The sequence below is a fragment of the Astatotilapia calliptera genome, chromosome 18 (assembly GCF_964374335.1).
Source record: "Astatotilapia calliptera chromosome 18, fAstCal68.1, whole genome shotgun sequence".
Taxonomy (NCBI): domain Eukaryota; kingdom Metazoa; phylum Chordata; class Actinopteri; order Cichliformes; family Cichlidae; genus Astatotilapia; species Astatotilapia calliptera.
Genome location: NC_137439.1, coordinates 7,742,857 through 7,766,602, shown reverse-complemented (window position 1 = coordinate 7,766,602; position 23,746 = coordinate 7,742,857). Strand labels below are relative to the sequence as shown.

Below are 23,746 nucleotides of genomic sequence, written 5' to 3'. Positions count from 1 at the left end.
AGGCATGAGAGCTTGATGGATTTTAAGATGTGATGCCAAGTTGTTACTTTTCTGGCTGTTATCAGATTATGCAACAAGTACAGTTGACTCATCTGTTGCCACCATTTGGCAGACACGGCTTATAAAATATGCAGCACTCCCATCCTCGCTGACTCAGGCCATCACAACATGATTAAAAGTTGGGAACAAAATCACTGTTACCCACATGCTGTTAAAAAAACAAGAGGTTGCATAAAAGAATGACAATGGTGGCCTCGGCATCAATCTGCATTTTTATTTGTTTTTCACACCTGCTGCGAGCTGCCCCAAAACATCTTATTTCTCAAAGTCTAAAGTCTCATCCCTCTCGCTCCTGCTCCGCACATCTTCCTTCCGTCCATGTCACCAATTTGAGAGGCAGACCCTTTTATTCAGTTGAAGCGACAGCGAAAATACACAAGACTTGACAGTGACTGATGACTCGCTGTCAGCTCACTGCCTTAACCAAGGACAGAGCGCTTTCTCTCTGCTCCCTCTACTGCCACGCGCTCACAAAATAATTAGCGCAACAGCGGCATTTGAGGCAAAACGGGAGAAAATCTAATCTGCAGTCACCCGACTGCTTTCACAACCGTGTTCAGCAGTGACCTTAAAGTGCAGCGAGGGCTACGAGTCTTCACTTTGCAAACTGACAAATTTGTCTTGCCAGCGATCGAGCCAAACACTAAACACGGGGAACACTACACAAATGCATAAAGACTCGAGCAGTGGGTAAACTTTAAAAACGAACCCTGCAAGCAAGCTGCATAATCTATGTTTGTAGATCAATGTTTAATTTAATGGCTGTCATTGTAGCTCCTGTGCAATTCCTGCCTTGTACCTGTTATGAATCGATCTCTCTGGTACAAAAAAAAAAAAAAGAAAGAAAGAAAAAGGGTGTAGTTATAAAACCAACTCTAATCTGCAGTTAAATCGTTTGCAAGAAGGTTGAATAATGTGTTGCTAAATTAATCTGCGATCTGTTTTATAAAAGAAAAAGTAAAGGGGAAGATGATATGCAGGACTTGGATCAGTGGGGCCTAAGCTGGTTTCTAACAGAGTTGAGTAAACTTCTTTGTTGCTGGAGGACATTAACTTGAACTTTTGTTATAACAAATGAAGACAGTTCTTCTTTTTCCTCCAGTTTTGGAAAGCCTATTCCCCAGAAAGCACACATTACTATGTGAGTAACTTATATCTAAAAACCCATCTTGAGGACATTTATAAGATTAAACACAACTGCCTCATATGACGTATAAACCAAATACCGTATTTTACGCACTATAAGGCGCACTTAAAATCCTTTAATTTTCTCAAAAATCAACAGTGCGCTTTATAATCCGGTGCGCCTTATGTATGGATTCTGGTTGTGCTTACAGACCTCCAACCGATTTTATGTGGTACATGGCGCTCAAACATCTGTCAAAAAACTCCATCCGCTTCAGGTCCCAAAGTCAAACGAACACTGCGGCATCACTGAGATTTAAAAACTGTCTAAATTCTTTCATCTTTAATAAAATGATCAGCCTTGCTGCTTTACCAGATGTAACAATTAAGTTTAACATCCAGGCATCCATGAAAACAGAATTTATTGAATTTAACAGAGTTAGATGTTAGCGGGAAGTTACCTAAACATGATATACCATGTTCTGACTGAGAGATTTCTGAAAAAATTAAACGTACAGTTCTGCTATCACTTCAAACATAAATGAAGACAAAACTAAACAGCAGTGAATGCTAAACCGTGTGGCTCTCCAAATGACGTTGTTCCTCCCCGTTTTCTTAAAAAGGTATTTCCTACCATCGGACCACACATTCTGAACATTAATACTAGTCTTTTGTTTGGTCAAGTACCTAGGGAATTTAAGCATGCAGTCATACATCCTTTAACTTAAGAAACCTGGCTTAGTCATATCAAATTTTAGACCCACCTCTAACCTTCCCTTTCGTAAGATTCTGGAAAGGATTGTTTATACTCAGTTGATGGATTACTTGAATGACTCTAAATTGTCAGAAATCTTTCAGTCCGGCTTTAAGCCATTTCACAGTACGGAGACAGCCCTCGTAAAAGTTATGAATGACATCCTGATAGCGACAGACTGTGGTAAATATGCGGTGCTGGTCTTGTTGGACATGACCGCTGCATTCGACACAGCGGATCACGATTTGCTGATCTTTTGCTTACAGCACTGTGTGGGGATTTCTGGTTCGGCACTTTTGTGGTTAAAGTCCTCTCTTAAATAGGACCTTTTGTGTTAAGTTGGGGTCGGCTTCATCCTCTGTGGCCCCTCTGCTTTGGGGTGTGCCACAGGGATCTATTCTTGGGCCATTATTGTTTTCACTGTACCTTTTGCCTCTTGGCGTGATTTTCCGAAAACAAAGTGTCATTCCATCTATATGCAGATGACTGCCAGCTTTATTTACCTTTTAGTCATTCTGATAGTCTCCCAAGTCGACCTCTGCTTGACTGCCTTAGTGATGTCAAAGCATGGATGGCAAAAAACGTTTAAATTTTAATGATCGGAAGACAGAAGCGATTTTATTTGGCCCAAATCGTTTTTCTCACACTCAAGATGTTGATCTTGCAGCTTTGACTTCCCAACTAAAGAGTTCGATCACAAATCTCGGAGTAAAAACTGATTCTGCACTTACCTTTGATGACCACATAAACAGGGTGGTAAAATCAGCATCCTATCACCTCAGACATTTAACGAAGGTTAAGTGCTTTCTTTCCAATTGTGACTTGGAAAGTGTTATTCATGTCTTTATTACTTCACGTTTAGATTATTGCAATTCTCTTTTAATATTGGTTGGGCAGGGCACTTTGTCACGCTTGCAGCTAGTGCAATTTTTAGAAGGAAATTTGATCACATCACTCGATTTTGGCCTCTCTACACTGGCTTCCAATTGAATTTAGGATCCGTTTTAAAGTCCTTTTATTGGTTTTTAAATCTCTAAGGGGTCTGGCACTTGTTTATTTGTCTGACTTGTTGAAGCCCCATGTCCCCACTCGTTCCCTTCGGTCAGCTGAGCAGTTGCTGCTTTTGGTCCCAAAGTCACGGCTGAAACTTAGAGGAGACCGAGTGTTCTCTGTTGCAGCGCCGAAGCTTTGGAATAACCTTCCTCTCCATATTAGACAGGCTACATCAGTGCCAGTTTTTAAGTCCTTATTAAAAACCTATTTTTACTCGCTGGCTTTTAACTCTGTGGGTAACTGACATTTTTTATTAATTTTATTGCCACGTCTGGTTTCTGCTATCTTATTACTATATTTATATTTGTATTGTACAGCACTTTGGTCTACCAGGTGTGTTTTTAAAGTGCTATATAAATAAATGATGATGATGATGATGTTGATGATGATGATTTGTTGGGTTACTGAAGTTGGACTAGCTGGTATATAGTGATGTGCTACATGATCGCTAGCAACGCAGCTATGTTAGCATAACATAAACACAGTGAAGCTGGAGGATGAACGCTAAGAGGGTCCCGGCTGGTTAGGGAAAAATGCAGTCCCACGGCAGGATGTTTGAAACGGACTAAACTTCAGTCAGGAGAACAAACTGAGATAATCCATCCACAATATGAGGTTAGTCATTAATATACTGCAACAATATGGGAATAGAGCAGCTGCCAGAGAATTCAACATTAATGAATCAATGGTACAGAAGTGGAGGAAGCAAGAAGAATGAGCTGATTAAAGTTTGACTTATCTGACTGTTTTGCTTAACTTAATGCGCCTTATGTGTGAAAACAGACCCGTTCATCGACAGTGCGCCTTATAATGGTCTGAAAAATACGGTATCACCTGTACCCTTCAGTACCACACTTCTGAGATGCAGCTCAAGAATGAAAATATGATGAAGATGTTCTTGTTTTTTGGCTTTTAAATCAACCTTTCAGTGCACCGTTCCTTACCTGTGTAGGTCTCAGGATGAGGTGTGAGGTTAATCTCGTCGGCTACTGTTAAAGGAAGGGGGGGAAAGAGAGAAGGGATACAAACATTTGGGGTTCAGTTAGTGCTCACGACATTCCACATGCAACATACAGGTAGCGCTGCAAACATCAGAACGAGCCTCATCTCAATTAGGATCGGAAGCCATGCGAGACCAAGGGGGTGGGGTCGGTGTGGGGGGAGATGGGAAATGAAAAGAGGGTTTGAGGATAGCAATCAGACTTGTTGTGATATCAACATGGCACACAGCAGCAATCTGGTCGGGAAGATTAGATATGATTATAGAGAGTGCGAGCAGAGAGACTGGTGCAGCCAAAGCAATCAGCGACTGTTCGAAGCCATTTCAAGGTGAATCAACACAGTGAAGTTCTTGACTTTGGCGAGAGATGCAGAGTGTGTTTTCAAACCAAGAGGCAAAGGGGGTGGAATACATTTAAATACGAGGTACATGTGTGAAACGCGAGGAGCATGCAAAGATATGCACTCAAGGTTAAATGAAATCCAGTTAAACTAGTTAACTAGGTTTACTGAACTGATAAAAATTACTTTTAAACACTGACTTCACCAAAAAGTTTCATAAGCCATATGCAACTTTTTCTTCACCAACAAACAAAGCATGGGTATAGCACTCATGTTGTATATGCCTTTACTATTAATTTGTTCACATTTTCTTTTAGAATTAACAATAGTGGGTCCTCGTGGATTATTTGCTTTTACTTTATGTATCAATGGGTATTAAACTGGTTATTTCTAAACTTTAGGACGTCTAAACACAATTACTTTATAAGCATAACCTGGATTTTAATGTGAATGGGATTAAAAAGCTTTCATCGGGATATTCTGAGTCAAAGATGATTGATGCAACACGCCGACTATGTTTTAAAAAGTATTAGCACTATATGAATATGAAAGAGGAGGGTGTACAAACGGCTTTAGTCTATATGAAAGGCATTATTGTAGCATCTGGAAAATCCTTGAATTCTTAAGTCGAAGTTGAGTGATGGAGAGAAGCAGAAAGTTTTTAAACACTCTACCTAAATCCATGCTCTTGGACTTGCGTGTCTTGATGATTTCAAGTTGAGAGGCGTCTCCAAATTGCTTGGTGCGCTTCTCTGACATGCTCTGGCGTCCAAAACCTTCCCTCTGGAAAGCACCATCTGGATGATTTTCATCTGGAGCCGCAGAGCTGGATGGAGAGTGCGACAGGTTAAGATGAGCTGGACCTGATCTCACACACGGAAAACCTCACAGACAAATATGTGTTCAAAATCATTTCAATGGATTTAATTACTCCAAAAACAGGAATGTTTTGAAATAGTTGTCATAATTTTTTTTATATAAAAGGAATGTAAAATGAAAGTAAACACATTCTACAAGCAGAAAAGAAAGAAAGAAAAGTGGGAAGAAGAAAGCTGAACATGGTATAAGTTAAGAAGGATTCAAAGAAGCTGTCCTCTTTGAACTCGAGGCCTTCAAACATGAACATGAAGGGCATCGGGGAGGGACGGGGCAAAAATCAAGAAGAAGGTATGGGAGCTGAGCAACTGGAACTAGTGGAATATAGATTGGGGCAATGAGAGAAACAGGGTTGGTGAAGACAGCACGACGGTGAGAACTAAAATAAAAACAGCAGAACTGAGAGGGCAGAAAGGCTGACAGCAGGAGACAAGGAGTTATCTGGATGGAAGAAAGCAAAAGAGGAGATAAAGGCAGCAGTAGAATGGAAGAAAAACTTAACAGACAAAAACAGACAGAGAAAAATATCTGTTAATCTTTCTCACACTGACACACTCAAGATGTCCTTATCATCACTGTGGCAGAAAAGGACATCAGACTGAGAGGATAGTAGGGGGAAAAAGAAAAGTAGCTGCTCCAGGAAACGCTGCTTACAATCAAAGAGCAATCAGCTGGAAAAAACAAACAATCTGCACACCGATAATCCACAACACTGAAACACCTGACAGACAAAACACTGATTATCACCTCACAAAAGGGTGAGATATACTGTACTAGACAGCAAGTGAACAGTTAGTGCTTGAAGTTGAGCCAACAGGGAAATGAGCAATCATAAGGATTTAAGGGACTCTGACAAAGGTCAGACTCGACAACTGGGCCCAACAGAAGTGGTCCAAGGAGCCGCACATGTGACAGTGTTTTGGTTAGCAAAGACTGGCTTGTGTAGTCTGATGCTACAGAAGAGCTACTCCAGAATAAACTGCTGAAAAAGTTCATGCTGAATAAGACAGGAAGGTCTCAGTACAGTGCAGCCCTTCGAATGGCAAATCATTAAATAAGTAATGGCAGCAATCTGTTAGAACAATAATGTTTTCTGTTGCTCTTGTCAGACACAAGTTGCATCGGGGTGCACTGTGGGAAAAGGCCAGCTACTGAGGCAACATGATGCTCTGGGCTATAATGTAAAATTTTAAGGAACAGCTTCCAGAACGAGTGTTCAGAGCATCGAACGAACAGGAACCATCTCACAGTTTACAGAGCTTAAAGAGCCCGCTGCTAACATCTAGTGCCTGATACCGCATGACTGCGAGGTCTCAAGTAGCTGTAAAAACAAACAACCTGTTGCATATGAAGTTTTTCTCCAAGAAACCTTATTTTCAGATATTATATGCCGTTTTGTTAGATTTAGGCACAGTAGCTCTGTGGAAAACGTGTTAAACTGTACGCTAACCAGAAACAACAGTTTCCGCCTACCTGTGATTCTGATTGGGCAGCTCTTTGGTCCACGGTGGAGTCACATCAGCTGCGAAGCCGACATCATCGTGCGAGCTCGAGGACGACTGGTCGGAAAGGTGGGGTGGAAGAAGTGGCGGCCGGTCATCTTCTATGATCACAGTGTCGTCCTGCGGCATGTTGACGGTCGGTGAGAGCTGATAGTTTCCTGCAGGGGACAAAAATATACTTTTCATTATTCTTATGTTTTCATCGCTGTGTTTATGTGTTTTGGTCCTTCAGATCCAAAGTTTTCTGTGTTCCCAACTTCACAAAGAAGACTTGTATATCTCCACTCTGACAAAGACATAAATATACATGTAGAAAAAATGAAAAGGTTAAAGCCAAGTTGTTATGTTAGTCCTTGAGACTCAGAGCAACAGCAGCATTTCTCAAGTCAATAATAAGAGAGAAAAGGACGGAGAATCAACACGCCAGAACACAAAGTCTTACAGCTCGGTGTGACAGAGTAAAGCAATCTAACAAAATCAGTTAGTTTACATTTATACCGCTTCTTTCTGACTGGTTTCATTTCTCATGACTTTCACTAATGAAGAACAATATGTTTTATTGACACGACTCAAATTAGAGTCTTGCTTCTTCTTACAGTTCAGTAAGATGTATGAGACAAGTGCACATCTCAACAAATGAATTGGTACTCAGCCGCCGTCTACTGTACAAACCACACAGCATCCCCGTCAGTGTGCTTGAGCGTAAATCAGGAGTTATTTCCAGAGAGAACATTTGAGCCACACTTCCTAATCAGTCAGTGCTGCAGCGATTTATCAATATGGAGAACCTGAGAGTTGAGAAGACACTATGTCTCATCAGCGATTTTATTTTATTGGAATAATCCCTACATAGAAAACAGCATCCGCGATTTATATTGGCGCCAAGGTGAAAATCATGAAAACTGAAAAAAGGAGCACGCTGACTGGAGAAACCCTCAGGAATTCATTTATTTGTGACAGAAGACAACTACTGTATTAAGCGTGAGACTGCAGTCACAGTTTAATTGGAAAGGGACAACAAAATACAATGAAACATGGGTAACTTTTGAAACCACAGAACATATTTTGAAGTTTAAAAACGGTGAGTGAAACGGCTTCTGGCTAATCAGCTTATACCAAGAGGAGTCTGGCAGCAGGCACAATGGTGCTCTTATGTCAAAACACTATGATTAATTCAAGCTGTGCCCTCACAAATAAAGATAAAAAAAAGTCTGTGTTGAAGCAGAAAAAAAAAAAATTAAATAGTCTCCTTTCTCCGCCTCTGAAAAGCACAGCTTAAAAACTCTCATTGATATGCAGCAGATGACTTTGTCTTTAATCTGTATTTTGAAACTGGCATCAAAAAGGGTATCTTCAATGCTTCATAAAAGCCTTGTGTACTGAGCTTAGGGAGGAGTTTGTTTGTCAGAGACCAGGAGGTCTAAGCCAGGCCTGCTGTTTGCTTCTCTTAACCAGGCACCAAGGGGACCGCAGGGCCGCAGCATGTCATTTCATCCAGCTAGCATGGGTGAATGACCTGATGTAAATGAGCTGAAAGGAGAAAACAAAGGAGCGATGAGGAGGTTTGAGTGTGTTAGGGTATGCAAATTTGTGTGTAGAGGTCAATTAAAATGTTGTTGGTCAATGTTCAAAGTGACATCTTATTTATGTGAACTGACTGATGCACAACGTACTTTTTAATCCCATTTTGGAAACATAATAAGGCAGTAAAGCTTGCGCCACACAAAACCCTATTTAGAGTGTTATTTTAAAGGAATAATATGACTTACAGTGATGTTTGTGCTGCAGTTTTGGTGATTGAAATTCTAGTACTTCAGCAGTTATCTGTAAGTGATGTATGGGAAGCTGCTTGTAAATCAAGGTTAGCAGCAGGAACTGATTACTTTGCCCTCCACCTTCTAAATATGGTTCTGGTTTCAAAATTGAGAGCTCAGAAGCCAATGATGAAATAGTTAATATTTACAGCCTCCTTGTGCTTGGTAGTGACTAAAAAAGTAGTGGGAGAAAAAAGACAATAAGAAATGCAGAAATAAGAAATAAATGCACACATTTCTAGGAATATATATAGATGTATATATAGATGTGTAGATATAGATATATAGATATATAGATGTGTACAAGCATGAATTCTCTCACACTCAGTGTGAATGTGCTGTGCTGGATCTGCAGAAGTGTGCAAAGTGCACGGCCTTAACCTTCCCTGAACAACTACAACTGTTCTAGTGGTTTTAGTGTGTGTCTTTGCCCTCCTTTCAGCCCCGCCTCCTGCTGTGCATGTTTGTTATTCACTGTGAATCTGGGAGTCCGGGCGGGTCCTCCAGCACAGCATGGCCACTTCTTTCTCTCAGACCACAGCCACACACATTTTACACAAGCGTCCGCACACATGTGCATTCACAGAACCACTTAATCCCATTTCCCTAAGCAGTCCAATGCGCAACACTGAGAATCCCATCAATGTCACAGTTTGAATCACTGCAGTACAATCAACTGGCAGCTACTGAGTAGGAAACCAATGAATCTGTCAACTCAGTTGCTCGGTATAAGGACGGGGGAAAAAAAGCTTCTTTGTTTTAGTGCCAGCACCCGAGGGCAGCCGACAGCCAGCGACAATGGCTGTGCCATGTGGACGCAGCACACACCCAACATCACCTGAGAATCGAACCAATAAACACAAATTATTGTTCCCAACGGCTGTAATAATTTTAGACAGCGCTGCAGTGGAACAATAGGCAGCATTTCATTGGTGAGTCTCCAGTATTATTAGATGCTTTTTGTATACAACTGCTGAATACTTGAAGGAAAAAAGGGGGACATGGAACTGGCAAGAGGGAAGGAGGGGGTACAAAAGACTTTCTGAATGAAACTGGAAGTAGCAGGAGGGGAGGATAACATGAGGTGAAAGCCATGCGGAGCATTCCCCCCCTCCCTCCTTTTAATTTTGTCTTGTCTCAATGTATTTGCATAATTAGCAAAGAGGTTATTGCCAGGGGTGCTGGGCCTTGAAAGCTATTGGCCTGAAGGAATAATTAAGCTGCTCTCTTATCCCTGGCATCTTCAGCAAGCGATCTAAGAGTGCACGCGGTCCGAAATTCAAGCTGATATGTTCGAAACCAAGTTCTCCTCTAAGAAAGCTTAATGCATGATTTATGTTTAGCTGCACCCTCACAACGCAAGAACAGGCTTATTCCAAGGAACTGTGAAAGACCCCTCCAGCACTCAAACACACACACAATTGTATTTATCTTAAGAAGGTTTGCTGAGCATGCAAAGCTCTACTTTGTGTTCACATGCGTTCCCATCTGGGACCTGCTTCTAGTCTCTTCCTGACAGCTCCTGACTAGCAGCAATGGAGCAGCTCATAGCCGTGCATCTGTTTTTCCAGACCCTTCCACTGTATTCACATCAGTCATAACACAGCTGCCTATGTTGGCGAATCACCACATTTATGTTAATTCACAGGGAATTGACTCAAGTACAAAGGGTGACAAGTTAGCTCGTGCAATCATCAGGAGTTACTACAACTTAAAGTTGCAAATCCTGCAGCTGGTCCATCAATACAAACGTAAGCACGGGCCAGAGCACTCGTCCAACTCCCAGACATGCACTTTAAAAGTGGTGGTTGACCCAAATTACACAGAAAGACGCCACGATTGTTACCCTATGTTGTAGTGGTGTGAAACCATGTCCAAAGTTTGGGTTTTTCCGCCCATGTTTGGACATATTCTTGGAGGTGTCTTCTTTCACTCAAATACGGTGTCAAAAAGCTCTAAAATATCTTTCTATAAGACAAACATTAGATTCCACCAGCGCTACTTTCATTAAAGAAACTGTTCCAATCCAAACAAGAAGGGTTCTATAGAACCAACCTTCTAAAGTCAAGTCATGATCAAAAACTTGACATTTACTGCAGCAAACCTGGTCTGAGGGCCAAAACAGTCATTTTATAGGTAGACATAAATAAAGGGAAGAATTCGATGTGGAATGAATGTTAGAAAAAGTTTTAATAGCTTTAAGAACGGGGATGAAAGATCAATTGTTTGGGAGAAAAGTTCTGATGTTTATGATGGGTTTGGCCGGACTATCGGCCCTCCATCCAATGTTTATTTATAATTGCCAGCACAGCCTCTATAATTCTCACCCTAGAAAGAAGGAGAAGAAAGATGCAGATGACACAAAAAATGTTCAGCTAATGATTTTTGCAAAACTCACTTTAAGCAGGTGGGTAATTTGCACTGCAGTTTTTACTTTACAGATTACTGTCGGGTGATTTTCACAGGATTAAGATCAACAATCATATAATTATTACAGTTTATTACATGTATATACATACTAACCTCATGTGAAGAGGAATAAAGTTCAAACTGAGTCCCAGTTTGACTGGTCCCCATCAAATCTTATTTTTATAAAAATGTAGTTATAGACAACACAAAAGACATTTGAAAAAATACCTTTAAAATGTTAATTTATGAGGAAAATACTAAGAAAAGCAGAGTCTACCAGCTTAAAGTTTGAGATTGCTGACCTTTATCCTCTTTGCCGAGTCCACAGTGGCAAATTAAACAAGAGTTCATATAAGGATTTAATCCTTTCCCTACCTCTCCCAATCTTCACAAAACCACAGAGCAATGTTCTAAAAAGCCCAAACTGCTTATCTGTAGTGATTCAAGTACATGAAAAAAATCCTTTTATAACCCACTTGATTTTAAAACCACGTGTCAAAAAGAAGACTCAGAATACGTTACATGATATATTGAGGCTGAAATGCCTCCTTAAACAGTCAAGGGAAAAAATCCACTGGGCTGATTAAGTGTTTAATAAGCAGAGAAAAGAGTCACGTGTCTGTGACACATAGCAATTATAGAGTGTGCAGCCCTCATAGGCCAGCCTTGGAGGTTTCAAGCATGCGGTGCCTGATCCTGGTGGACAAACGGACCACTCTCGGTGCTTTGATATCAGATATTCCCTGCTTAGCCCAGTCAGTTCACAGTGAAATCACAAAAACAAGACACGTGACAGAGGATCAAAAAAAGCACGTGGCACGTGTGTTGGGAGACACAAATACTGATGGGGCATGAGCTGCAACACTACAGCAGCACTGCGGTGACATTATTCAATTTAAGTTGAGCCTCATCATGTTTCACAAAATCCATCTCTCGCTTGTAAAGGTTGTGACTGGATGCAGCTCCACATTTTGGACAATATTTAATCATATTTAAGGGAGACTGACAGTAGAAAAGCAGATATTAATAACAATTTCTATATTTTTTTCTTAGTACAGCCTTCCTTTAATTTCACCTAACAAACAATCTCATCCTCACCAACAGGCCAAACTTCACTTTGATTTTTATTCTGGAAGATTATTTTGTTTGTTTAGTTTCCATTTGTTTGGATCGAATCTCTTGCTTAAAGAAAGAGGAAAAAAATCCTTAAAGTATTACTGCAACGACTGTGCCACTCTGGTAACAACCTGAGAACCCATCAGCTCGTACACTGACTTGGCGTCCAAGTGCAACGGCTAGTTTTTCAGGGCTTCAGCATACCCAAACTGCGGATAACAAATATCTGTTCAAAACCCCCCTCTTTTGTTTTTGCTCTCGACATAGATAGACTGACTTGCAAACAAAGCATGCTCAAATATTTGCTTAGTTAACAAGACGCAGGAAACTTCTGTAACTATCTAATAGCTACCCCCGAAAAATCAAAACTGTTTATTCGTATTATTTTCTTTTTTCTGTAAAAGACCCTCTGCCAGGTTCGATTTTAAAGTTTAACAAAGTCCCATATTAACCACCCACTGTTTGCAGAAAGCTCTTCTATGCTCCAGTTCAACCTTGACAGCTTTACTGCTTTTTGTTTTTCGTTTCAGGCAGAGAAAAAGACTCTTTGCAGTCTTTAGAAAGCCTTCTCCCGTCCAACAAAACTAAAGATCAGCAACTGTTGAAACACGTCTGGTCAGTACATTCTGGAGGCCCCTGCAGATTATGCTGATTTTGAACTGTATACACAAAGTGATGTATTAACTTCATGAAGCATTAGGATAAACTCGAGCTTCACAAAAGATTCAGACATCAGTTTGTCTGGTCGGCAAAGTGACAGCGATTTCATTTGCCACTGCTAAGCAGACAACTGCTGTAAATCTGCCTCGTGCTTTCACTCCCAACCCTGTACGCTCATTATGTGCTTGCTGTTTGTTAAGCATGGATGAACGCAGCCACTGTAGCAGCATGGAGGAGCTTCACCTATTAAGGAGAAAAACAGTAAGAAGAGTTGAAGTAACTCTTATCTTGTATTTTAAAAAAGTAGCTCTAGGCAAATCTGTCTCATTAATCAATGCAACTTAATCTGAAAGTGTTTTCCATTTATGCAAATCGGTTGACTCTGACACTGTCAGTATATATAAAAGTGTAAGCTATGAGTGACAGAGAAAGTGTTAATTTATTTACATTAAAAGTATTTTCTGTGTCTTTTTTTTCCCCTTTGGGCTCATTTGCAATGAATCAGCAGAAGAGAAATTGAAGAATTCAAAGCAAATAAACAACTGCAAAGGACAAGATGTAGGAAGATGGTCAGGTCATTTTGTTCTTTCTTGAAATTAAAACAGGCGAGCTTTGCGATTTCACCATCTGGTGCACAGAATCCTTTCTTTGACATTAACGAACATAACCACCCATCCATCAATCACTCAAGTGCTACACAAATGCAATCCTGCACAGATGCGCACAAAGCTCTTACACACAGATACAAATATGCTTGCTAATCACACACACGCACGCACACACACGCGCACGCAGTCACTTTCAAACCAGCTCAGAGCATGTTTGAGCAAAGGGTTATTTAGAAACAGGGAGAGTTGCAGGTTTGAGAACCAATGCACGCGTGACACTTTCAGAAAACATACAAGCAACAAACTGTCGAGGGGGCATTTGTCCATCTCTGCCTCCTGCGGCCTGACAGAGACATTAAAAACCACTGGTTCCAGATGATACTGCTGGCTCATGCTGACAAAACCTGGCAGGCTAGCTTAGAGAACACACAAAACAAAATGCTGTAATTGCTGTAAAATGCTGCAGTTGTGACCCTATAAACATCCTTAAGCAGAAGAAACAGGGAATCACATTGCACCTGCAAATGGCCATAAACTACAACAAGGCAGGAAATGTTAGAACCAGTTGCCAATGAATGAGTACAAAAAAAAGGTCAAAATTAATTCGTTATGCTGGAACTCACCTATCGTGCGTGGCAGCATGCCTTGCCGGGGCATCAAGTTGTCATCGAGGCCCTCCAGGCCACCATACAGCGAGTGGGAGATTCGGCGCTCGTGGTCATCTAGGGAGGTGTTTAAAATCTGCTGGGGTCCCAGTGGGCTCCCTGGTGTCTCCTGAATGAAGAGGAAGCTGATGTTACATCAAAGACTAACTCCTTCCTTTGTTTGAATCACCTGTGAAGTGTTTTTATAAAGGTTAACAAAGAACAAATAATCCTTTTTAACGGGGACAGAGGGAAGTGCTAGAAGTTAAGTCTTACTCAAAAGTGAGAGAATGATTCTGAAGGGACCTAGCATCGCTAACATTTGTTCAATAGTAATGGCTGGACACAGGGGTGGCGATCCATGCTAATGCTACCAATGTGGTAACAAGGATAAATGAGGATGGATTTCCATTCGGCTGTTGAGCCACAGGCTGTTACCGAGCTGGCGATCCCCCGCTGGGGAAGATTAGCTTCCTAGCATCTTGACATTTCCCTTAAGACCCATGATGACAGTCTTTCTTGCTGGACAAATAGACCATTTGCATGCCCCGTTACCCTTTTGCACACATCTACTGCCTGAGAAGGTGTGTGCACGTGTGTCTTTTGTCCGTTGGATCACTGGATGTACTGATGTTTTCTGTATGGTTTTTGCATTTCTTTCTGAAGGTGATGACAGCTCTAATGATAACAGTCATAAATGTTAACACATATCAGGAAATGACACTATCAAACTTGACTCAATACTGGGACCAAATGACTCCAATCAATGACTATGACTAGCTTGGCTGGAATTTGAGTTTGGCAGAAGGTCTTTGCCCAATGATCCCTTTCACTTCAGTGAATGGTTGTGCTGCTATAAACACTGCCGAATAGATAGGGATGTAACAGAAAACTTCAGTTTATGAGAGCATACATATGGTGGTAATATTAGGATGCTGGCAAAAGTGTCATGAGGCAGATTACAGAAAAGAAGGCTCTTTGTGCAAGACTAAAAACATGTTCACATCCTGAATCACCTTTAGCTCATCGATCAAACTGCTTTTTCTTTCTTGTTAGGGATTCACCGGGGTCATTTAGACAAGACAAGTCTGTTTATGAAAAAGGAATAAATAAATAAACCCTTGCAGCAGCCCTGAACTCGATCTTGTGTTGTGAATGCAAGACGTTATTTAGCACAGAAACCTATAACTTTCCAATAAATGCACGCAAGTAAAAATACAGCACAGGCCTGCGAAGTGTAGAGTAATACAATAAGTTCACACTGGAAATAAGGCAAAATTCAAAACCCTTAAGCAAGACACCATAATAGCTCTTGTAGAAAGGTAAGAAAATCATAGACATTTCCTTTTTAAATAACTCCTCCTGTAGAAAAAAATGTTAGTATGCCAATAAAAGTTTCTACCAGTTTTACTGCTAACACGTCTTAATTTTTCTGGATGCCTTTCTTGCACTACAAATGAAGAAAGTCATTTGCTGAACAGATTAAACCGTTTGAACGATGGCAAACATAACTAATGAAAACTTCACATGGATAAAACAAATCAACTACGGAGAGCGACTCATTTCGAAGGTCGCCATATGGTGCTGTGACTGCCGGCATGCAGCTGCTCTTGACTTTAAATGAGGTAGTTAATGAATCGGGTGACTGAGGGGCCGGGGTGAAATGCCTCGGTAATAGCCGATGGGATTCGCCGTACTGAGGGCACGTGGACAAATCACACCGCAGCTCATTGCATATTCAGGCTGATAATTGAACTCCTGGAAGGTCTCGATCCCTTCGGGTGCCAGCGGTGATGTGGAAGTTGGCTGGTTGGAGTTCACTGCGTTTCTATGGGGATGGAGGAAAGATCGGAAATGGTGGAGCCTGTGATTTATGCAAAAGCAAACATTTGAGATTGATATCGGATTGACGGGGACACGGGAGGGAGAGTAAATAAAGATTTATCTGATCACATATGTCGCTAAATGTCAAATGAGCTATAGGTCTTATCCTATAGTAATTAGGTGTTATTAGATTTTAAGTAATATTTGATTGACGGCTGGTTATGATGCGTTAATCTATACTGAGCCTATGGGGCTTCGAGCTCAGACCAGTCTCTTTGAGAACAAGTGTATTAAATTGTTGTTTTCCTCCTCTTGTTTTCTCAGTGTCACGGACTCTATTTTTATAAATAGCCAGACACTTGGACAGCCTCAGGCCATGCCTCCAGCTCTGCATGTGAAGCAAAGATTGACGAGACTCCCAGCGCTCGAATTTTATTCATCCACCACGCTCTCTGTGAAGTCTCACTGCTTCGACATGTCGGCAACACACACGCGTGTGCATATACATAGGACGTGTTGGCAAACGGACACTCAGAAATATCCTGGTAAATAAATGCATATGTGCATAAGCTGGATGTACAAAAGCACAAACTGCACGCTTCACTACACATATATACACGCACACAGGCTGATAACACACACACACACACACACACACAAGACACACCTCCAGGCTTAGCCTCTGCTTTCAATTACGAGGCGGACCGAGGGGAAATCAAAACTTTGACACACCAGGTTGGAAAAGGAGAGCAGAGAAGCCAGGCACTGCCAGAGGCGTACACGTGCACACGGATGTGCGCGTCCATTTGCAGACACGCAGCAGCGGTGCACACAGATTCAGCCTCAGCTTTCAAGCAGGCGACAGGCCAAGGTGTACGGAGAATGTAAAAACATGACATTGAGGGGAGGAGAAAAGTTGCGCAGCTCAGTTCGCAGCCGTGTATTTTTCCTCCACCTGCCTCGAGGGAGGCAGGAGTGAATGTAAGGGGTTGGTGAAATGCTATGACCTGACTGCTTCCTTTTATTTTATGAAATAATTAATTGATGCTTATAAGGGTATTTCCCAGTGGTTTGGCTTTGGGTTGTTATATATTTATCACAGAAAGGAACTCACAGAAATCAGGCCTAATGACTTAAGTGGCTATATTCAAGAACAGCAATGCCAAATTTTAGAGAAACAAAAACAAAAAAAACCCCAACAACATGGAAACTGCAACTATAGATATTCTGATCTGAATACTAACAGATTGGAAAGTGAAATTTGCCCCATTAGAGTTGAAAATACTAAAAGTAAGGTTGGACTCTAGCAGACTGAAATAGCAGTTCTTTACCAAACTGCAGTCTGCGTCTAAATCTGGATGTTTTGTGAATCAGCAGCAGCAGTCGAAGAACTCACTACACTGCTTCAAATCACAGAACAGCTGGTAACAAAAAAGCCCGAGCATTAATACTGAATGAACGCCACCTTCTTTTGCTCAAAAACTAATGTTGACACGGCCTTGGGCACGATGTTTCCCCACAGTTTTCCCAATGAAACGGCTCAACTCTGCACAACTCTGAGGTTTGAATTTGTGAAAGCCAAGTCGGCTGCTGCAAAAGGTCATATATGCTCAGAGTGAGCAAAAACAGTAAATTATTATAGTTGCTGTACTAGTTGTAAAATCTTCTGATTGCATGGTTTACACAAAAGCGTGCTGGTCACAGCTATGATGCTGAACTTGAGTAGATCCCGACTAATACAGCATTCTTCAGACCAATATGAAATTTAGTCACTTTAAAATCCAAAATAACAGCCACATGTGTGGATTTCCCTAACATTTGTTATGTTTAGTTTAGTGCTGTCAGCTTTAACATGTTAATACGGCGTTAACGTGGGTAAACGCGTTAATGCTGTCCTCACGATTAACGCAATTAAATGAGGTTTTAGCGCACTCAACCCATCTGGAGTGGAGAATGGACAAATCGGACAAGCTGCCCAAAATGCTCCAGATGAGTTAATTGTTAATCGCGTTAGTCGTTAACGCCGAGGAACCCCTCACACGGACTAATCTGCGTTAACGGGGATTTGCCAATTTTGATGCGTTAACGCGAGTCAGTTTGTGTTAACGCGAGTCAGTTTGTGTTAACGCATTAGCGCTGACAGCACTAGTTTAGTTATTTATGAGTCCTTACTAAGGTGAGGGCTTTGAGTACTCCGGGAGAGTAGAAAAGCGCTATATAAGAATCAGCCCATTTACTAAGGTGATATGTGAATGCTGTTTTAAAATAAGTTAATAACTGTTTTACAAGTCATGGATCAGTCGTTTACGCTCTGCCCCCTGGTGGACAAATTAAGCAATGTCAATGGTTGAAGGGCGTTTCTTCCATCTCCACTTTTAATTTTTCAACGTTGGAAATTCTGACACTGATTTATCTCCAAACAGCCAACATCAGGCAATATAACGGCCAATATGCTGGATAAGTTCTAAAACTGAGGCTTTAAGCCCTCTCAGACTCCCATTTAATCATCAGTAAGACACATTAGCAAAATCGGCAAAGCAGCGGTTCTAATTAAAAAGTAATGATTGTCCTGGTCTATATAAATTCACACAGCCGAGAACCAGACATTCAAATCCATCCTTCACCTTGGTTCCTACCTCATTTCTTTTGGCAACTCGCCTGGCCACAATGAGCTGGATCATACCACGCTTGTTGCCTTCAGTTGACATGGACTTGCGTAGCGTCTCCATAGCGTCTTGGTTGGTTTTGCCCAATAGCGACTCGCCGTTGACAGCAATCAACTGGTCATTTACTCGCAGTCGCCCGTCCTTTTAATAAACAACCAATTACATATGCTGTTTAAACTTTTAACACTATGGAAAAAGTGCATTGTGTATTTTTACTGACTGAACAATAAACGCTGTAAATAGACCTAAAAGCACTTACACCTCCGGTTTAACAATAACCTTGATCTAATCAGACAAACGACCTCACTCACTAAGAGGATCCTGTTTCTAGTCATGATCTAATGTCTTGGAGAAAACAGTGCTTTCAAGGCCATTATCATGAGCTGTCAACACAAGCTTGTTTGTATGAAAAACAATCAAGTTGAAGGACTATTGAAACCGACTGCAGCACTACAGACAGCCATGGAAGAAAGGCTGCTTTGTGCTCATAGAGCTCATCACAGCTTAAGTGTTTCTTAGAACCAGGAAAGTCGTTTACCTCACGTTCCCTGTTAGAAGGTTAAAGTTACTTTTTAAAGTTTGGCATATCGAAAAATCACACCTAAAATATAAAAAGCTTTAAGACAAAGACATTCTAATGTAATGTAAAGACACACAGATTTAATTCTAAACTTATGATTCTGCCGCCGGCCAGGTGTCAGTTAGGACTTGCTGGTGTACATAACATTTAGATTTAACTGAATCAGCATCTTTAGATTTCAATTTCATATAAAAAAAAAAACTTGCCTCCATGAATGAACACATTTTTAATCTTTCTTCTTTATTTCCATTCAGACGCTTTATTATTCATGAGAGAGGCTACTGTACCTTACAGGCTGCACCTCCATTTATGATGGATTTGACAAAGATGCCCAGATCTGCATGGTTTTCCTTGGAGCGGTTGCCTTTAACGCTCACACCCAAACCTGCAGAACCCGAGTCACTGAGGGGGATCTCAAAGGTCAGGAACTCTCTGGTCCCATCAGGGGTCAGGACCAACTCGTCCTCCTCTGTCTTCTGTAAGAGGCGGAGCAAAGATTGAGATATGGAGCCCAATTTACCGAGCGAAAGCAACCCGACCAGCGACTACAAAAGAACTTTTGAGAATCCGCCGAGACAGAATCACATTTAAATACATCTAAATGCTCGTACACCGTAATAAATATTTAATCATCCAAACCAAAAAACATTCATGCATTTAGCCTAAGCAGTAAAGCAAACACCCCTTCAGCCTTGCCACACTTTCTCCGTCTTCTTGGGGTTAGCAAAAGTACAAAAGTTAAAAGGACATTCATTTGGCTACTTGAGGTTAATGAAAAGAACCTGCATATAATTTGCAGCAGGGCAGTTAGCAGGGAGGTAAATCAGAGTGCAAGCTCATTATCTACAACAGATTTATTAGTGTTAGACTACCAGTCTTAAGTGTTAAATCAGGTGCTTAGTATATGCAGGCAGAGACTTCTGTTGTATAATTAAGGCACACGGCTCTCATTACTCAACGCTGAACCAAATAAATTAAAGAAATATCCATTCTGACATCAAAATGGCATCTTATAATAGTTGGGATGTGATGTGTTAGCTTTGATCTTTGGTGCCAGTGAATAAGCTGCAAGTCCGAGTAAGTTCTGCAGTGCAGTCTCCTACAGTGGAAGAATTTTGGAGAAGGATTGTAGCCCGCTCCGACAAATGAGAAATGACATAACACTAACCTGCTTCCCATCCACCAACAACAAACACTGCACAGTTATATGAAGCTCCACAACAGCCAATATCTTGGCTAACTGAACACTTCTGTCATGTACTTGAAAGCGCAGCGTGAATCAAAGCAAATGCAATTGGAGAGCATTTACTGTGAAGCATCTGCAGGTACACAACTAAGAAGTGTTCAATAACTGCAAATTTGCCAGTGCGTGTTTCTGATTAGATTACTGAGTATATACTGCATCTATATTGTGATTAATGTCAGCCTTATGAGGTGTTCAAGCTCAGTCCAATATGATTATCTCCTGTTAATTTCAAATCATTACAGCACAGATGCACTCCAGATCAACGCCACAACTACATTTAGTGTTTGAAGGACACGGAGACTCCAAATATGGCCAACAAATGTCAAGACGTACTCTTCTTAAACATCCCTGTATACTCAGGACTAGGGCCTCACCTCAGAACTAAGAGTTGTGGCTTAGATATTAAGTCACAGCTGAATGTCTCCACTAAAAACGTCTGACTAAAAGTGTTCCTATAGAAAAAAAAGCACAAGCCTCGCACCTGAATCATGATGCCAAGTGCGTCAAACAGGCAGTAAACTTCCCAGTAACCCCGCATGAACACAGCAGCCTAATTGACATGCTGAGTGCTCTCTCTGTCTCTTCCCCTCCACAACAGGTGCTTCTCTCACTCTTTCTCTAAATTCATTCTCCCTCTCTCTTCCAGCTCCAACAATAAAAAGCTATTCTCTCTTGCTTGTTATTTGACAGCTGTCCTCTGAATAGATGGGTGCGTGCACGCTAGCGCCTGGCAATTATTGTGCACGCCTAATGAATTCAATCATCGGGCTCGGTGTCAGCATGTCATTAGCTCCCTTTGTTTGCTGGGAGAGAGATGGAATTACTCTGGGTGCAACCGAGGAGGGAGAAAGAGGGATGGAGGGAGAGGCAAAGTGGCGGAGGAGGAGGGCAAAGTGAGGATGGAGTAAAAAGGACGGGGAGGGAAGGGGAGGAAGGAAGGAGGAGGAAGATAAAGGACAAGGAAGCACGAAGAGCACCGTCAGGGTGTCTGCGTGTTTCAGAAAGACAAAAGAATGCTACCTGGAATAAAGTTGTGAGAAAATTAAAAACAGAGCACGAGTCGATTTGATACGAGTGCTGCAGGATAATAAAGACAACAGGAATTTAATTATTTTGGTGCAATTCATTCTGCTGGAATAAATTTAAGGCTAATTAAAAAGTGACTCCTGAGCTGTGAGTAAGTGAATAAGAAGAAAAGTGAAGTCACAATAGAACTGATCTGTAAATGAGGTTTTATTTCAGGGCTGAAAATAGCCTCCTGTTCCCTTTTAGATTTAAATCTAATAGTTTGATTGAATTTAACTGCCATATTTCACACAGCGTTATGCAAAACTTACAAGATAATTGGACTGGAAAGTATATCTGGTAACCCTGAGAGCAAAATAAATGGTAACGTCGGAGATGCTCCAAAGCCTTTTCGCCTTTCCAAAACACAAAAGAGACTGGAGAGCCTTCCAGCAACGGCAGTTAGCAGTTAGTCTGGTAGACATAGTTAAGACTGATACTGTATCCACAGATGGCAAACTCAGCTAAAAATCAATTAATTAATTAACTAATCAGTTAAGCCTGTTATTTTAAATGCTATAACTTACTGCATTTCTAGCTAATGCTGGTCTCTGTTAGCTAAAATGTGCTTGCTCATCAGCTGGTTCCACCAGTTTTTGATAAAAGAGGGTAGAGGTTGCTTCAATTAATTGTACTTTTTCTTCGCTAATAGCACGGGCATGCTCCCGCCAGGATTCATCAGGATCACTTCTGAGAGCACGAGACATTTTCTTACATGCATCGGCCTCCACAGAGTCCAAAATCCCGACCAACATTAATACGAGAACTTGTCAAAATCAGTGCTACTCTGGATGGAAATCAATGTTGTGATATTGCATATGATTAGCAAGATCATGTCACAGCAAATGCGTGCTGTCATTGAAGCTACAGATGCTTCTAATAACATTTTAGGGAGGGGGCTTAGTATTGTGTCTTTTTGTAGGTATTGACAGTCGTTAAACCACCGCAGGCTCGTTTACAGCATTTGCAATGTTGATTTTACACATTAAATGCGCACTAGCAAAGAATTTCCACCACCAACCAACACAATTATGGTTTAGTGTGGAAATATAATGAATATTATCTTTGCAAAAACGAAACCTTGGGCTTCTTTATTTTGAAGACGATGTCAAAATTTTATTTTTGCTATTTAACTTCATTGCTCTTCTTTCTGATTGATGAGACTCTCATTCAGCATGCAATATGTGCACTCCACACCAAAGGGTTCAATGTGCTGTTTGAGGCAGTCACAAAGGTCAGAGCAAAACAGTTAAAGACTTCCAGCAGTGTTTCAGTCTGTGTCCTGCACCTCTTTTCTTCATTACTGAGAGGAACAAATCAAAAGATTTTCTCTGATGCTCTTACTACAATCTCGAAGCTCAATTATATAATTCAGTTACTTTACACCTATAATATCAATTTTCCCTCGATCCCTGCACACTGCTGCGTGGATGCCGTCTTTCCATTGGCTGCGAGGGCAGCAGTCACAGCTTGAGCGAAGCAGTGTAAATAATGGGTTTCAGAGCGTGCCACTCACGAGGCATCCTGCGTGACAGCACTTTAACAGGCAGCGAGTGGGCCTGCCACAGATCAGGTATGGTACCATCTGTGGAGAGAAGTCTGTGGAGCTAAGATTAGCATAAACCGCCAGAGAGGCTACTTTTTCCTTCTTTTTTTTTGGAAAGGAGCTGTGGGTCAGCCTGGGAAAAGTTCTGAAGTACATGATTTTACCACTAAGGCCAACTGTGGGCATCAAGTGTGCTCTACTCCTACTACATCCCTGTTTACAGTGTGTAAGCAAAATTATAAGTAACATTTTATTACTATGTATAACAAAGTTACAACCTTCTGATAACCTATAATCTAAATTTTAGTCATGATCCAAAATATTTATCTTAAATTGGACGCAGTGTACCAACTTTTAAATAAAGCTTAATTGTTGTTTTTCTGAGATCCTGAATTATCTAACTGATTATTATTGTTATTAAGACCAGACAGAGAAAATACACCAACAAGAAAATCAGAAGAAAAAAAACCCACACAGGCACAGGAGGCAAAGAAGGTTCAAAGTGAGAGGAGCTGAATGAAGGTGATGGAAAGGAAAGTAGCGATGGGCTTGAGGAGGGATGGGGGGGAAATGGAGAGGGTGGAAAGGCGAGGAGCCGAAAAGAAAAGGGTGAGAAGAATGAGAGAGTGCGAGCATGACAATGACAGAGTGAGCGAGCGAGGGAGTGTGAATGAAAGGCCGACAGAAAGGGATGAATCCACGTGGAACACAAAAGGAGAGACACTGCCACCTCTCTCACTGCGCGCCTGTATCTCTCACTCTCTCCGCTTTTCGTATTTTTATACTGCACTTTCACATTTATTTATTTTTTAAATCTCCATCTCCTCATCTCCTCCCTGTTTTGCGCCACCTCCCTT

At 41.2% G+C, this 23,746-nt stretch overlaps 1 protein-coding gene across 12 annotated transcripts in view; it reads right to left on the bottom strand.

The window, feature by feature from the left end:
• pard3ab (par-3 family cell polarity regulator alpha, b) overlaps nt 1-23,746 on the bottom strand; it is a 245,924-nt gene that overhangs the window by 84,303 nt on the left and 137,875 nt on the right. For 8 of the 12 annotated variants that reach the window (XR_013903414.1, XM_026150929.2, XM_026150932.2 and 5 more), the window contains 6 exons: nt 19,320-19,508; nt 18,423-18,593; nt 13,942-14,092; nt 6,683-6,869; nt 5,008-5,159; nt 3,937-3,981 (listed from right to left, as the gene is read on the bottom strand). Coding sequence is in view for 11 of the 12 variants with exons in the window: in XM_026150929.2 (XP_026006714.1) it covers nt 3,937-3,981; nt 5,008-5,159; nt 6,683-6,869; nt 13,942-14,092; nt 18,423-18,593; nt 19,320-19,508 (895 nt within the window). In the remaining variant the exon portion in view is untranslated. The remainder of the gene's footprint in view (nt 1-3,936; nt 3,982-5,007; nt 5,160-6,682; nt 6,870-13,941; nt 14,093-18,422; nt 18,594-19,319; nt 19,509-23,746) is intronic. The other 4 variants (XM_080293275.1, XM_026150934.2, XM_080293280.1 and 1 more) reach the window with 2 other exon arrangements.